At 43.5% G+C, this 17,431-nt stretch overlaps 1 protein-coding gene across 1 annotated transcript in view; it reads right to left on the bottom strand.

Moving 5' to 3' along the window:
* Positions 1–16,144, bottom strand: part of LOC111868953 — a 517,093-nt gene extending 500,949 nt beyond the window's left edge. Inside the window, exon 1 of the mRNA XM_033753245.1 lies at positions 14,574–16,144. Coding sequence (XP_033609136.1) covers positions 14,574–15,891 — 1,318 coding nt within the window. The 5' untranslated portion in view covers positions 15,892–16,144. The remainder of the gene's footprint in view (positions 1–14,573) is intronic.
* Between the last annotated feature and the right edge of the window lie 1,287 nt (positions 16,145–17,431).

Below are 17,431 nucleotides of genomic sequence, written 5' to 3' on the forward strand. Positions count from 1 at the left end.
GGTATCAGGCCCCTTGAGGACGACGATGACCAGAGATTACTTTTCCCAACTGAACATTGTGGTAAACACACTCAAAGTCCTCGTTATATACTCGTAGCCCCGGCACGGACCGCACAGAGAACGTCTCTTCCATTATTACGTGTCCTGTCGTTGCCGGGTAAACGACGTGTCCACAGAGCTGTTCCCTATCAACGGCTGTTTACATAGCTGTTATTTGGCAATGGTCTACATGTCACAATGTTTTAAATATTGACAAATTTATATGACTCATTACCATTATGCTCCCATTTAGTAAATTTCCTAGGGCCAAGAATTTATGGGGCACTTAGACTATTGTAAGGAGATCTGCTGTAAATATTACTCATGTTACACGCTGCTCGCATTTCACATCCAAGTGCAAGTAACATTATGGCTCTCTCGATATTTATGGGAGAAATTTTACGCAACGGTATACTGCTTTGCTTTAAGCTGTCTTAATGCCGGATAAATTGCATACTGCCGTCGTGCATTCGAGTTATAGAACACACAGGACTGAGCCATGGGACGGGCCCACAGTACAGTATCTGCTGTCTCATAAATTTCTCCATCACGCACAAGTTGAAAGATAAAGCAAGTTTGTGTAATGGATTCTTGAAGGTAGTCCTTCACTCTTAGTCTACTTTCCTCATTCTGAAGAAAATAAAAGTATGCTTACGAGATCACAATGCTTTCTGTGTGTACGTGTGTTCTCCTTATCGACTTTTGAATGGCTGAACCAATCTTTATGAAATTTGGTGTATAAATTAAGGCATCTGAACCCATCTAAACGGCGTACAACATAAATCTTTCCGATCAGTTTGTGTGTCCTTGCGTGTGTTGTGTTCTTTGCTACTGAACGGCTAGGTAAAACCGTTACCGCAACAACGAATACACAGGCAACAATAATGAATTATTGGATGCGACCTTTTCTCTGTTATCCATGCGTAATTAAAAGAAACCAGAAGATCAGTTCTTCCCAGAAATTCTTGTACATAATTCAATACAAAATATACAGAATGATGTCATGTTTTCACATGCCTATAATTTTAAACACGGTATTTAACATACATACCAACCGCTTTAACATTTAATAGCTCAGAATTTCAGTCACAGAATAAGGATGTTTCACTACTTTCTCTCTTAATTTCATTAATTTCATTTCATTAAGATTTTCTGAGAAGTAATTGGTCTGTAACGGGGTCCACTAAGCCTGGTGAGGATAATTGAAGGGCTATTACAAGAAAATAGCGGCTCCGGTCTAGAAAACCGAGATTAACGGCCGTGGGGATCCGTTGCGCTGACCAAGTGGAACCCTCTACCCGCAAAAGTTGGCACTAACTTCCCGACAAGCTGCGGTCGCTCTGTCGGTATAGTTCGCTTGAGGACTAAAAACCATGGAGTTTGTTTATTGTTTGTATTTCTCAAGTCATTATGTATGCGAAAGTTGTGAAACACCATGTACACATGCGGTATGTGATTTGTTCTCAGAGCAGAGCTTTTGCCTCTGCGAACATCGACAATGAAGTGACCACTGTCACGAACATAGAAAATAGTGGTACGAACCGAACATTTAAATATTACATATTCTTCCACGAAGAAACATCGGACATCATAGCCAATGTCTCAACCAAGATCCAAAATGAGACCCACCCGAAAGCAAGTCTAGACCAACGCGTTGAATATGCATCATTACATACAGTACAGTATATGGACGGTACGACTTAACCGCTTGTTTTGAATTCATGACATCTTCACATGTTTTGTTTTAATTGTGTTCAATTCCTTGTTTTTAGAGGTTTATTTACTTCTTGAAATAACTGAATTAAATGGCTCTGGCGTGTAGAGAAACTGACAGACACGATTTCAAATGGATCAGAGGCTGAGCAGTGCTGTTCCCATATTGATTTAACAGGCAACTGTGTGATCGGGTTCAAGTGCCATACCAAAATATATTGACACAGCCTTCTCTAATCGAAATCGTGTTCCCAGGGAAAACGCATCAAGGCTGTGTTAGTAAACAGAACTAGGCTGACCATGACCACAATTAGTGAACATGCCCAACACGTGGAATTGTGCTTTGCATTAAGGGTGGGGTCAGCCCGCAACAGTAGCCGGGAATTTGCGTCATGCCGCTGTAAATTAGCAACGGGGTTGTGGCAGACTATGGAAATGCTTGTTATGTTTCCGTCCAGAAGCCTTCCTACTCAGTCGGTATAGAGGCGAGCTACGTGCCGGACGGCTGGGGCTCGAGTCTCGGAAGGAACAAGAGATTTTCCCCTTCTTCGCACAGTCCACACCTACTCTGTAGCCCATTCGGCCTTCTATCTAATGGGTATCGTGAGGTAAAGCGACCGGGGCGTGAAGCTGATTACTCATCTCCATCTAGTGCAGAAGTTAGTAATGGTGGAGCTATACCTCCACTACCTCCATCTAGTGCAGAATGTTAAGAAAGGCTGGAGCTGTACCTCCACAAGAAGGCCAAGGCTCATAGCCGGCTGTTGTGCCAGTCATTTACTTTCTTCATCTTACATAGGACCTACATACATATACACATACACACACAACTACTGTCTTGTCAGAAGAGAGATATCAGTGGGTACAGTTCCCCACTCCTTCCCTCGGAAGCATGCAGCAGATGCACGCTTTTCCCCACAGGTGTCTCTGTTTTGACAAGACGTGTATACCCACTTACGTACCGGGCACGACAGACCAGTTCGAGATTAAAATTACTGTCTTCGGTGATGTGATATCGTGCAGTCTGGTGGAAGAGCACCAACTTTTGGGAAGAATCCGCTGCCTCCATCTTCAAGGTACAGCTCCTAGTGTCAGTATTATACACCAAAGTTGGAAGCAGCGGGATCCCCCCAAACGTTGACACTTTTATACCAGACTACACGGCGTTATATTCCATAAAACAGTAATCTTAGAGAAAGACAACGTTTGAAAGACACTAACGAATATTGAACTTAATGGTGGCAGGCATTTTCCGGATTTATTCCATAAATTACTCAGCTTTTACGTAGTTCCCAAAAGCGTTATAAATTGGAGCTATTTCCTTTTTGCACTGAAACCTTTGACATTTACGAGTATAACGAGGGGAGACCATAATCTCAACTTCTTGTTCAAAACTTTGTACTGTTCACAAACTCCAACAGATGGGGCGAAACTGAGGTTGAGGGAGGAAATTGTAGGTAGTAACTTTCTCCAAAACCATTTTACCCAGCACCTCGCTATTTTATCTAGAGATTTGTGGAGAAGGCGAGCGGTTAGCTGTGAATGACCACTTCCACTCACGATAACATGTCCAGAAGTTGGTTCATGCCGCGTCGCTGACCAAACTTTGTGATCCAGCGGTCACTCTTGCGATCCGATCTTCACCACTGCATTCCATCCTAATTAAAGTTCCCCATTGTTGCCTTTGTTCTATAGCAGTTGCTTGAGCACCACGCTACAAGTCGGAAGGCCGCGGGTTCGATTAACGATGAGGTCATTTGATTTTTCAATTGACCTAATCTTTCCAACCTCACTGTGGCCCTCGGGTCGGTTGAGATTCTAGCAGAACAGAGTACCAGGCATCTTCCTTGGGGGTAAAGGGCGGTTGGTGCGTAAGGCTAAGAAACTCACCGCCATCTGTGAGCCGATTTTCTAAAAAATGTGGGAGCCTTGAAGTCTCACAACCCTATGGGCCTCCACGGCCTGTTGCAAGGATAGCTCTATCTTTTATGTGCAACTTCACTGCAGCATAAAGTACACCAAACACCAACATTTTCTTGGAGCGTCTGTGTCTGAAATTTGCGTCTTTACGGTTAAAACCCCTCTCCTGTTGCAAGGCTTGTGGGCGTATTTGTTGGTGTTTGAGAATTGATGGATGTGTCAGGTGTGCACATTTGAGGCAGGGCCTTCAGGACAGAGGACAAACACGGTTGATACGAAGAGTGGAAGCCTGGCACGCCACCAATACCCGAAGAATTCACTTCGGACGGTTGCTTGAACGCCAGACCTGGGACGTCGCAGGCGCCTGATCTCAAGGTACATTCAGCCTCATCGAGAACAATATTCTACTGGCCCTCCTTCCGTATTTGTTTCATTCTCTTATGTCCACGTGCGGTCCTGTAATTCTAATTCGCTTTCAGTCCGCATGTTGCGTTACTTTTCCTTCCCTTGTCCTTTGCTTCTTATTTCATTCCTTCTTTCTGTTCACATATCTCTTTTTGCCTCTTTCCTTGCGTTTTCCAACCCCATATCAACGACTCTGAATTCACTCCTTAAAGCGAAATGATAACGTTAAATCCCGAGCATGTCATGTACTGGTAATGCTCTACAGCTGTATTCGGGAGATACCCGGATAGAATCTCTGCCGGATGACCAACTATGGTGACTAAGAAGAAAGTCGTCTTCTGGTATCTGGCGCCGTGTATTCTTTGTTTCAGCCGACGTTTCGGAGGAACGTATCGCCTCCATCTTCAGGGCAGGTGAATTGCGTTGCGAATACAGAGAGCAGTAGCTGTAATGATTAGGAAGTGAAAAGAGCTACTTTATATAGGAAGTAGGCAGGGGGAGTGGTTAGGGAGAGGAGACCAATGAGAACAGTGAAGAGCGATTAAGGCCATATATGGTCAGGGGGGCGAAAGGGGGGGGAACGGCCAGTGAATCCAGGCAACTTGGAGGTCAATGGCACGGAGGTTGCGGTTAGACAAGAAGAACCGGTTGGCTGGGGCCAGGTTACTGATGTCAATGACATGATTAACAGGGGACAGGCTACTGACGTCAATGACATGAAGAAGAGCTAGGGTGACTTGGTGGAGTTCTCTTGAGGGAGGAGATGAGAGGCTTCCATGACTTGTTGAGACAAAACGCTGTTTCCTTGTTTATGTTATTCGGGGACTATATTCAACAGGATCAGCAGAGTGCTGTCCCGACACAACATCAAATCAGTTGTCCTGCCCCCTAAGAAAATATCTAATTTCCTACGGCCTGTCAAGGATCACCTGGGACTGAGGACACCGGGAATTTACAGAATCCCATGCGAGTGCGGCAAGGTCTACATTGGGCAAACGGGCCGATCTGCGAACACCAGGTTGAAAGAACATCAACGGCATTTACGCCTGGAACATNAAACGCTGTTTCCTTGTTTATGTTATTCGGGGACTATATTCAACAGGATCAGCAGAGTGCTGTCCCGACACAACATCAAATCAGTTGTCCTGCCCCCTAAGAAAATATCTAATTTCCTACGGCCTGTCAAGGATCACCTGGGACTGAGGACACCGGGAATTTACAGAATCCCATGCGAGTGCGGCAAGGTCTACATTGGGCAAACGGGCCGATCTGCGAACACCAGGTTGAAAGAACATCAACGGCATTTACGCCTGGAACATCCGGACAAGTCAGCCATAGCTGAACACAGCATCGAGCTAGACCACCGTATCCAGTTTCACAAAACCACCATACTCACCTGTAAGAGCCGTTACCTGGATCGCATCATCATGGAGGCCATTGAGATCGAGCTCCATCCGAACAACATGAACAAGGAAACAGGGTTTTGTCTCGGCAAGTCATGGAAGCCTCTCATCTCCTCCCTCAAGAGAACTCCACCAAGTCACCCCAGCTCTTCTTCATGTCATTGACGTCAGTAGCCTGTCCCCAGCCAACGGGTTCAACTTGTCCAACCGCAACCTCCGTGCCATTGACCTCCAAGTCACCTGGATTCACTGGCCGTCCCCCGCCCTTTCGCCACCCTGACCATATATGGCCTTAATCGCTCTTCACTGTTCCCATTGGTCCCCTCTCCCTAACCACCCCCTCTGCCTACTTCTTATATAAAGTAGCGCTTTTCACTTCCTAATCATTACATCTACTGCTCTCTGTATTCGCAACGCAATTCACTTGCTCTGAAGATGGAGGCGATACGTTCCTCCGAAACGTCAGCTGAAACAAAGAATACACGACGACAGATCCCAGAAGACGACACTCTTCATATTCATCGCCGAAAAAACTCAAAACTTATATGGTGACTAAGGTTTATCGTGATATTCCTCAGGCCCTTCAGGCAAATTCCGGGATAATACCTCGTCTAGTCTACGGCTGCTTCCTTCCGAATCCTTTCCAAATCATCTGTGACCGTACCATCCGACGCTACAGTCTGGATTTGGCAGTATAGTTACATAGCCCACAGAAGACATTACCTGCATTTTGCTCACATGGGCCTACCACAGTGGCCGTGCCGTCGGAACAGCGTGCTCTCTTCGACCATTCAAACTCCGTGATGATCAGTTCGAATTTTAACTTGGGGCATGGATACATGCGTGTCCAGGCTTATTTCTTTCAGACTTTGTGTAAGTAGAGACCTTGTTATAGGCTGATCTCCTATCCAAGGTTTTTTTTTCATATGCCCGAAAACGTTCCACAGTTTCGTAAGTTAATTCTGAAATGCAAATATGGCAAAGAGTCTAACCCTCAGAAGGAAAAGTTTATGTTCCGTATGATTCTCAGAATGATTTCCCTATACACTATTCACCGATTTGTGTTTACAACGGGGACCTAACGTATTTCCTGTGAGGTACGAACTGAATTCGTAAATGCTGTTTAGACTGACATCAGATTTCAAAAGTGGTAATCATGTACTGGGCGTGAGGAGAACCACATTGCCGTAAGAGACCTCACATGTCACGAAATGTTGCTACAGGCCTCTGTATCCACATATACTCGTATACTGGGATCTATAAAGCCGATTCAGAACTTCGCTACATGGTTTTTGTACGTCTACAGAACAAGTAAAAAGCCCAGTCATTTTCTCTTCTTTGCTTTTATCCCTTCAAACAGAACGTAATCGTCAGAGATCTGAAAAGGCTACGTGGATCCCCATTGAACTAATTGGACGCGAACTTCTAACTACACGACGCCATACTAGATCTTATGAAAGTCCCATCACGTACTGGAACCAGCTTGTCCTTGAAGTCCAGAGAGATTTCTTTCACATCGAAACAGTTTAAAAGATTTGGTATTTGGCACAAACAAACTGTGGTCCAAAAAGGTAAGTATCATTTTCGTTGCAAGATTTTCGAAAAATAAGAGTGATTTAACCTTACAGTGTCCAGACTGGTTTTGGGGAGTGCCCATCCTCTTATCCGGTGGGTACTGGGGATTCTTCCCCGGGGATGAAGCGGCCAGGGATTGAAGGCAACATTACCTACATTTAGGTAAAAAGAGATAAAGTTGTCCCTGTGCTTACCTAATTAAGCACTACGGCATTAAGATATATAGGCGAGTGGATGTATAGGTCCATGTATTCTTGACCTCAGCATTAGTTACAGGTGAATGGTCAGCCTCAGCCGCCTTAACCCGGTACCCATTGGATAGGAGGCTGGGTGGGCCCAAAACCGGTCTGGGCGACGTGAAGGGGAACACATCTTGCCCCTACCGGGACTCGAACTCCGAACCCTCGGTAGTCCAGTCCATAGCAAGCATCTATACTGACTACGCTATCCCGGCTCTACCTACATTGAGGGCCGGGGATAATAATGGAGGATCTACTCCACCACTCTCCACTCCATGTCTCCACTCTCCCATGTCTTCATGGCTTCATGCTTATTTAAGTATGGACAACTTTGCTTTTACCTAGGCTTGATTAGACTAACTGACTAACTAACTAACTAACTAACACAATGCAGCTGATTCTTTCTCCAAAATCCTCCAGTCGCTCAGCTACTCAATAATTTCCCGACATTTTATGGAACCCGAAGGTTCATTACCGTGCTCACAAGAGCAATCCACCAGTTTCCATCCTAAGCCAGAATAGTCCAGCTCATACACCATCCTATATCTCTAAGATAAATTTTAATATTATTCTCCCACCTATATCTAGGTCTTCCTAGTGGTCTCTTTTCTCCTGGGTTTCCCACCAAAATCCCATAAGCATTCCTGTTGTCCTTCATAAGCGCTACATTCCTTGCGCAAGTCCTAGATGGTAAGAACACATTGAGAATATATGCAAAGAAGTGGGTAGTGCACGGATACTGGACAGCCCGTATTGATGGCAAAGCTCCTTGGCGCAGTCTGCTTTAAATCCTTGCAGTACAATACAAGTAGAGCACTTGAACACAACATCGCTCATGGAAGCAGTTAGAAAGGGATTGAGTTTAACTAAACGAGGATGGCAGCTCGAAGGGTTCGAAGACATCTTCGCAGTGTTCAGTTATTTCCGGGATCACAACCCCATCAGAGAAGGCGTTCAACGAAAATATAAGCACATGTAAGAGAGCCGCTAATCGTGATTCACGAGAAGAGTTTAAATATCATATTCACTCATTCATTCATTCATTCATTTATTTGTCCTTCAGGATTTGGCTATAAGTTTCGTAAACCATTTCGCTAACAATTTTAAAATTACTACCGGGGGTGATATGTCTGTTCAAAACAAAACGGGAAAATTATATAATATGTAACTACTATTTCCACAGACAACTTTCCCTTTGATCTTGTATGTGTTTTATAAATTCTAAGCTTTAGGGGAAATTTTTAAATTGCGATTTCACTGAATATGCACGCTATGAAACTTTCTTCGGCAAAGGTCGACGTGTGTTGCGCCCTTCCGGTTGGCAAGTATCAAGGGACCTTGGCCCGCTATAATTATATATACAGAGGGGCCCAATATATGCATATTTTAATAGAGGTTATCTACGAGCATAACCACAGAGTTGAACCGTAATGTAATGCACTGTGTGTAGTGTGATATTCGCTCAAAAGATGGTGCTAGTCACATGTGTGCCAGAGCCACCTTATCGAATGGCAGGAGAGTCAAATTGAATGACGGCGGAACGGTGTGTACATATTTCTGGGCCCCTCTGTCTACAAATGTCTTCCTTTTTCCATCACAAATACAAGTTCTCCCAACACAATCAGCTTGAATTCACTACCACAATAATAAAAACTAGAAAATAGTTGAAGAGAGCAACAGTCTGTTGCACCTGCTCTAAGTGGTTCGCTCGAGGATTTCATCTTGTCTTCTACCCTGAAGATGGAGGCGATACGTTCCTCCGAAACGTTGGTTAACACAATTTCCACACGGCGCCACATCCCAGAACACGGCTTTCTTCATAGTTACCGCAGTGAAAACCTCAAATCTTACATAGAAAATAGTTCATGACCTCATATTAGTTATTTTATTTCTAATTTAGTTAGCGAATGTCAGATCATATAACGTCGAACTAAGGAACGAAGTGTAGAGCAGCGAGTGCAGCCTGATTTGAGGTTACATCATGACATTTGCCTAAAGTGACCGAGAAAACCAAGAAAATCCTCAGAAGAGACAAACGAGCGGAATCCGGGACATATATGAACATGGAACCTTCTGAACATGAAGCAAGAGGCACAATGCCACAGTGCAGCTGGAAGGATGAGGTATTAACATCATCAAAACTTTCGACTCGAACATCACAACTTCAGTTAATTCGATAGTTCGTTTCTCAGCCCAGTCGGATTTGTAGTGGTCGCAGTGGCATTAGGGCAGCTTCTCTCTGAGTATTTCAGTTTCCCCTGCCAATTCTCATTCCATCAAATGCTCCATTTCTCTCATCTGTTACCAAGAGCCGGGACATTTACGGCATATTAATCAAGGTATTCACTGTCACCCGCGACAAAAAATATATATAAATATATATTATATATAAAAAAAAAGTTAATTGATTTCGTGATTGGTTCGATACTCGGCTGATTGGCAGGCTGGTTACTTACTAAAATACGCTTCAGTCTGAGAAACTGTGTTCTTAACAAGGACAAAAATCGAGACAGAACGCGTCACCCAATATATCACACGCCTGTGCTTATTTAGGATTAATATAACTTATAAATAACCATCCATCAAATTTTAGACGTAACATAATAACATTTTCCAATATACTCCCGGGGGCTCATATTAAAGTAGACTCCGAACTTTCTTCCGTGTAAGGCCCGAAACCCTCAGAGATGAATGATAAGCACGCCTCCTCTGTTTACGTCTAGACTCCTCCCTGCAACGCAGTCCTTTGATTTATTAATGGCTTCGGTTTTATGCCACAGGGCGATTGAAATATGAGTAGTCCACAACGCACCAGCACTGCACTTCAAATTACTTTTCTCTGTCTGTCCAAAAATGCAGTTTATTGCTGGATTTCAGGAAGTCGGCAGAAGCGGAAAAGTTTCTGACTAGCATTCAGGATGTCTGGTTAGAATTTCGGTAGGGACATCGAATATCCTGACACAAGTTCCTAGTGATTTTCCTCAGTCTTCGCAAAGGAAATACTGTTGTAGTACTTCTAGTTAGACCCTATCCTTAAAAATAAAAAAACAATACACCTGGACTAGGCTTAAAATTACTACTTCTTGATTATTTTACCATTTAAAGAAAAGTGTCAACTATACATACCACAAGCTTGAATATTCGGAAAATCTTTTAATTTTGCCTGTACAGTATCTTAACTGATTTCGTATGATTCTCAGAACAAACAGCGTTTCTTTCCTTATATAACACCGATCGGTTAGTTAGTCTTTGTAACAGAGAAATAGGGTGTTTTCTGTGAGATGATAACTCAATTTTAAATCTCGTTTAGGTTGCCTTCTGATTTTAGTAGTTGAAAACACGGTCCTTCGATTTACGTACGCAGACGCTCACGTGTGCTTAGCCTACCACAGGCTGATTAAAGAAGGAAAATATAAAAAAATCGAAAACTTTTAATACAACCCCACAACACCAAATTTCATCCAAATTCGTTTAGTTACTTCCGAGATGAAACATACTGAATCACAGATGGGCGGATATAACCTCTTCATTATTCGTTTGCTTAATGGTCTTCATTCAAATATGGCGTAGACAACTTCAGCATAGTACATAATTGCCCCGTTCCACGCTACTAATGATATTTCTAGAGCAGGAACACAAACTAACTCTGTTCTGGATAAATTTCGATTTCAGAATTTCACGTTTCTGTGGTTATTACGCGCAAACAAAATAATAACTCTCTAAAAATACTGACGTTCTCCTTCAGGCTAGAGTTATGCCAATGTGCTTACTTGGATCTGAGAAAATCAACACACAAGGATCCAGCAATAATATTCGTAGCGAATTCCAGATATTCTTGCAGAACAGCTTCAAATGTTACGTCAGAACTCCTTCCGCCTGCGTAGGAATGTCTACGTGTAGAGGGACAGCATTTTCAACGCCTGTGATTTGTGAACAAATGTAACAACTTCCTTTATTCCGAATGTTATCAGCCGTCAGGCGTGCTGATTCATCAGCAGGGAGCGGCGTAACGGCTGCCGTGTAGCGCAGAGCTGAGGAATCGGTCAACAAAGGAAAGCTCCTCCCAGTACATGCAGATGCATACACGGACACATGTTTCCGCCATTTTCTTTTCATGTTCTCTCTCGCAATCAGAATACCAGTATTCGATTTTTGACCCTGTCTGACCATCCTAACAAATATTTCTCCTGGGTCTCATCAGTCCCTTCACCCAATTAAGGGGCACCCCTAGAGGCAAGCGAGAAGTTGCATTACCACCCCCACCCCCCAACGGTGAAATATTCTCCATCGTTACCGCGATACAAAGACAATTTTCAGTTAATGTGAGATACGACGTTCACACGGCGACGGAAAATAACATTAGAGGTACCCTGAAGATAGAGAAAGAAATTTCTTCCGAAACGCTGGTTCTTCTACGGACCAAGCTTGGCGGTAAGACTTCTGACTTGTATTAATGAGGTGCTAGGTTCGAATCTCGGCCGAAACACCGACTATCCAGACTGAGGGTGTTCGTGGTTTTTCTCAGTCCCTGGATTCAAATATCGGAGTGATGCGTGAAATTAGGCCACTACTGATTCCTTCCGCATACTTTCCAATTCATCAGTCACTATCATCCTGTGATGCAACGGTATATAATCTGATTTACTAACAAAACAATATGGTGCCCTGTCCCAGCAACAATAACCTTAAACACGTCGGTGATTCTTAATGGCTTGTAGTGTGAATGCTGCTGTGCTGTACAGGCCCTTACGGCCGTAATTCAACAGTGGTAACCACGGCAACTGGCAGCTTACAAGTCCATGTATAGTCCTGACAACTGCTAACAGAGGGCACACAAAGCGAACGGAAACAAGAAGAGCTGAACACTGAGAAACATTCCCTGGATATGCGACAGGAATGATAATTTCCTGCGGGATGTGTGGGAGTGTTGAAGCGCGAGATGCTAGAGGCGGGTAAAGACGGCACGTAAATAGGAAAATAATGGTTTTAAAGATGAAGCATAGAAATATCTGCACGATATACAATTATTCTAATTACAAGTGAAGAAAACACTAACAAAATTTTAATCAACGCCAAATTTTACAGAACTGAAAACAAATGTGAAGTTATATTCCCGCAATCACATTAATGCGTTTATATACACTCGCCGGTCACGGTAGCCCAGCGGTCTAAGGCATGTACAGTCTTCATTCGTTCGGAAGCTGGGATCGTGGGTTCGAATCCCACACAAGGCATGGATGTTTGGTGTGTGTATGCGTTTATTCTGTGTTTGTGATGTCTTGTGTTTAGGTAGAGGCCTTGCGACGAGCTGATCCTCCGTCCAAGGAGTCCTACCGTCTGTGAAATGATCAATGAAACTGAGAAATCAGCCGTATGCTCCAAAGTGGGAGCGAAGAGGAAGNTTCAACAGAGCATTACAGATTTTTTTCAAAATTAATCTTATACAGAAATTCACAAGTATACTCCGATTACGGTATTCTGTTATGTGACGCCATTCACTAGATAATTTTCAAGGTTACGGAGGAATATACTGCCACCATCTTCAGGGCAGAAAGGTGATGTATCTGCCAAGCTTCACGGCGTCATATCTCACAACATTGTAATCGTAACATTTACCATGTAATTTATCATTAATAGTACACAAAAAATCAGTTGATAGAGTGCTGTTAAAATGAACGTGAAACAAAAGGCGTCACTTTCACAACGATGCGCGTGAATTAGTTACTGGCTGTAACTGCACATGATCTAAACAATTCACAATTCTGCGGTACAAGGTCGTCATCTCCAGTCAGACTTCACACAAGCGCCTGGATAAGGAGAATTACGCAACCTGGTGCAACTTCCAGCAACTTCAGCAGTTACCAGACTGGAGTGTAACAACTCCAGCAGCAAGCAAATTGGCTCAAACGGTAGAGCCTCTATCCTTTATTAGGGAGACTCCCGTTTCAAAACTCGGCTGGGGCGTTCTCTATCGCTCTCTTTAGTTCCTCCATGCAAATGTTTGGCTAGTGCCTTCAGATAGGCCACGACCGCTTCTTACCACGAGTTACTGTCATTGTCGCAATAAATAAGTCTAATTTTCAAAAGACCGTTCGTGTATTTAAAGATTTTAGGACGTCTTGTATCTGAATTTTACATATTTAATACATATAAAAACTGATGACCGCAGCTTCTCAAAAGGAACACGCAATCGACTGACCTCTTAGGTCACACACGCACTGAACTTGCACTGATTGAAAACAAATACGTCTTAAGTACGTAAGATTTGAGATGCTCGAATTAACAATTCTATCGCCTGGGATATAATGCTATGTAGTCTTTTCAAGATCAACCGACGTTTCGGGAGAGAATTTCGTCTCCATCTTTAATGTCAAGGAATGAATTAAGCAAGAATGCAGCATGAAGCAAGTAGCAAGCACGGCTCTTCATGCTGGCTTTTTCTTGGTTTATTCTTCGACAATGAAGATGGAGACGACATTCCTCTGAATCATAGATTGATTTTAACCGAATTACACGGCATTATATCGGAGGTGACAGGAGTTTTCAAGTTTTAAGTAGCCGACGTCGGTAAGTAGGAAAGTAACTACAGTAATTAGAAAGAGATATAGAGGTGGACCACGACATAAATTACTTACACAGTGCTGTTAAGTAATAATATATTATAGAATTCTGCAGCGCATCAGCAGTACCAAACGCTGCTGGTTCCACAGCCTCACGTGTAACACGTCTTTCTATAAAACTTACTAATAGAAGATATTAACCGGTACGCATGCGTATAGAGGGGACCACACATTAGTAACCAAATTCATGGACGCGCCATAGCTCAAGCGGTTAGTCGCTGGCTTCCCACCGCGGCGGCCAGGGTTCGATCCCGGGTCTGGTCAAGTGGGATTTGTGGTGGACAAAGTGGCGCTGGGGCAGGTTTTCTCTGAGTACTTCGGTTTCCCCTGCCAATCTTCGTTCCACCAATTGCTCCACAATCACCCTCACCTATCATCTGGGGCTGGTACAATAGGCCAGAAGAGGCCGCAGTACAAGGGACTTAGTCCCATCCCACTAGCAATAAAAAAAGGAACCAAAGCCATGATCGTTAAGCAGAGCGCTTTCCTTATCCGTAATTGGTTTAAACGCCTAATGATGACCATATTGGTCAAAACATGTAGTGATGTGTAAAATTTGAAAGTGAATAACTTATAGTAAGCTTTGTAGGAAGAGGTATTACACGTAACCCGGAACTCCAGTGGCACATAACCATGCACAGATGTCTGCGTGCACTCACCGTGACTAAACTGGCTGTAGTTCCGGATGACGTTCTCTGCGTGTTTCCGGGCAATGTAGAACCACTCAGATGTGTTACTCAGATATTTGTACTCCACGGCCAAGTCCTTGACGAGTATCTGTCCTTCAGGTAGTCTATAGGCATAGGGGCAGAAGAGCACGTAGTCCTTGTACTGGAACTGGTCGTAGCAGTTACCGGCAGCGAAGATATCTTCATCGAATTCAACCATTGAGAACACGGAGGCGTGAAGCAGATACTCAGAACGCATCACCTCAGGATCTGCATATTTCCAGAGTCTCGTGAGCATATTGGCACGATTAACCGCTACGTCCGCCTCTACCCGGAACCTTTCCTGGGCATACTGATCCACGACGCCTTCACCAAGATTAAGGTCCGTCCCGGCAGTGCAGTTCTCACCCAGAAGATGCTGAGACTCAACGATTGTGAGGAACCGAGTGACCACATCCGCTGAGCCCCGTCTCGCATCGACGGCGTCAGTGACTCTCCCCACTCCTTCAACACCAATATCGGTGTCCGTACCCTCAATAGCTAAGTCGAAACCTCCGTCAACATAACTGAGCGACTCGGATTCGTCCTTAGGGTTCGAAACAGTGTAACCTTCGCCGTCAGAATGGGCCTTACGTCTGGGACTTGTCACATCAGCTGTGGATCTCAATTTGTTTTCGAAATGACGACCCCAATCACTGGCATTGAAGTCTGAAGCCAACATGTCTGGAAATTTCTTTACTGAAAAATCAGGTTGCTCTTGTTCCGTCTGATCAGAAACCGTCGTGGTTTGCAGTGTTTCGGGTTCTGTGCGTGACGTAGTTACTTGTAAAGAAGCGGTCATAATTTGTGAGCTAGTCTGTGCTGTGGTCTCTTTTGTTGCTGGTTTTATAGGAACTGTGATATTCAAAGATGAAGACGTGAAACCCATTTCTTGGAGTACTCGTATGTCTGCTACTGTACTACTTTCATAATTATCTGTAACTGTTCCCTCGTGATCAATTGGAGGAGATTTCATGATCGAGTTTTTATTTTCATTATTATTTGGGATATCGTAACTTCCGAAAGAAAATTTATTTAAAAATTTCGGTTCTGAACCACTTCTTCTATTGAAGAGCGAAAAGAAATTCCTTGAACGACCGTGCCGTATGACGGTTCCCAATCTCTCTTCGGGTTTATGATTCAACACGTTTGCGCGGATATTGTAAGAGTCTTCATCGGGTTCTAAAAGACTTGCTGCAAATGCGACACTGAACACAGTAAATACTATTACCGTCAATAGGCCTGAAATTACTGTATTTAATTCCACCATAATGCCCCTACTAACACCAGAATTCTATCTCCCGTTACGAAACTATATAACAGAATCCAGATAGATGTCTACATAAACAACCCCTAACTACGGTATAAACACTGATCCTTACAATAACATATTTACGCCATGTATACAAGCGAAAGTCAATAGAGATATAGCTGCATTAATGAATGCATGTTCAGATGTTAGGTGAAGGTCAGGAAGGAGAAATAAGTGGGAAGATGGAAACTCACACGCACATTTTACAGAGTTTCTGAAACGTACCGGAAGTACATCTGTGTTCGCAAAAGTTTCGTGAAGTTAATCCATCATAACTTTTATAACAACTTTCCTACACTATCCATAACTCGATCCGTTTCTTTTTACACTACGTGATAACTTAACTAAAGTTCCAGATTTATACATTTTCGTTTGTTTTAAACGGCTAAAAAGAACTTTTAATTACAGAATTAATGGTTCATGTTTATACCATACAAGCACTGTAACACAAATGCTTAAAGAGGTGACGGAAGGTTTAAGTTTGTGAACTGTATAAAAGTTTATGATCGAGAAAGGCCGACGCTCGGTTACGTGCGACGTCGGGAAGAGCCGGCGCTACACTGTGATTCGCTAGACATGACGACGCTCTCGAGTCGCAGCCAGAGAGCCACCTGCCGGATTCATACACGCGCAATCGCAACATCTGATAATCGATTTTCTCGAAGCACTTATTTACTTTCCTGCAATAGTTCCTGTATACCTCTGCACGTTGCATTCCGTACACTTGAAGGGTATTAACTGCATATTTCTCTCTCACATCTTCCGTGAGTCATTCTTAATAATTATTTCTCTGAAGAATGCCGTCTTCTGGGATGTGGCGTCGTGTAGATCTTGTGTCAACCGAAATTTCGGAGGAACATACCGTCTCCATCTTCAGGGTAGAAAAATCCGAGAGCGAGGAACTAGCGTGAGCAGGTGGCTGCAGTCTGCAGAAGACTGAGATAGTAGTTTCCGCTGAAATTCTCTTATCTCTAAAAAAATACAAGGCTACACATCCCAGAAGACAGTAATTTTCGTGGCAGCACATGGATGTTTAGTTTGTGTGTGTGCGGTTTTCTGTTTGTCTACAGGTAGAGGCCTTGCGACTAGCTGATCACCCGCCCAAGGAGTCCTACCGAATGTGTAAGATCTAGAAAAACCGAAGTGAACAGAGAAGTTCATGGAGGTAGGCCTAGGCCCACTGGGGCTGTAGTGCTAAGGGGAAAAAAACTGCATAATGGAGTCATAGGGGGTAGAATTAATGTGGGGCCTATATCGGTAGAAAGAGGGGGCTAGGGAACATATATGCCACCATTTCAATTCCACTCGTTCCTTTTCACATTCCTCCCTGATCGCGCTTCTTCACTTACACCTTGGTAGCTCAGCATATACAGGTAAGTATTAAATACATGTATTTACAGCTGATTACGCTGTTTTTCCTCCCTCAACAGATTTCTTCTTGGTTTACTTAAAGGCGCTTCTTGAAGTTCATAGGATACACGGCCAAATGTTGGGACAC

The sequence above is a fragment of the Cryptotermes secundus genome, unplaced genomic scaffold (assembly GCF_002891405.2).
Source record: "Cryptotermes secundus unplaced genomic scaffold, Csec_1.0 scaffold1090, whole genome shotgun sequence".
Taxonomy (NCBI): Eukaryota; Metazoa; Arthropoda; class Insecta; order Blattodea; family Kalotermitidae; genus Cryptotermes; species Cryptotermes secundus.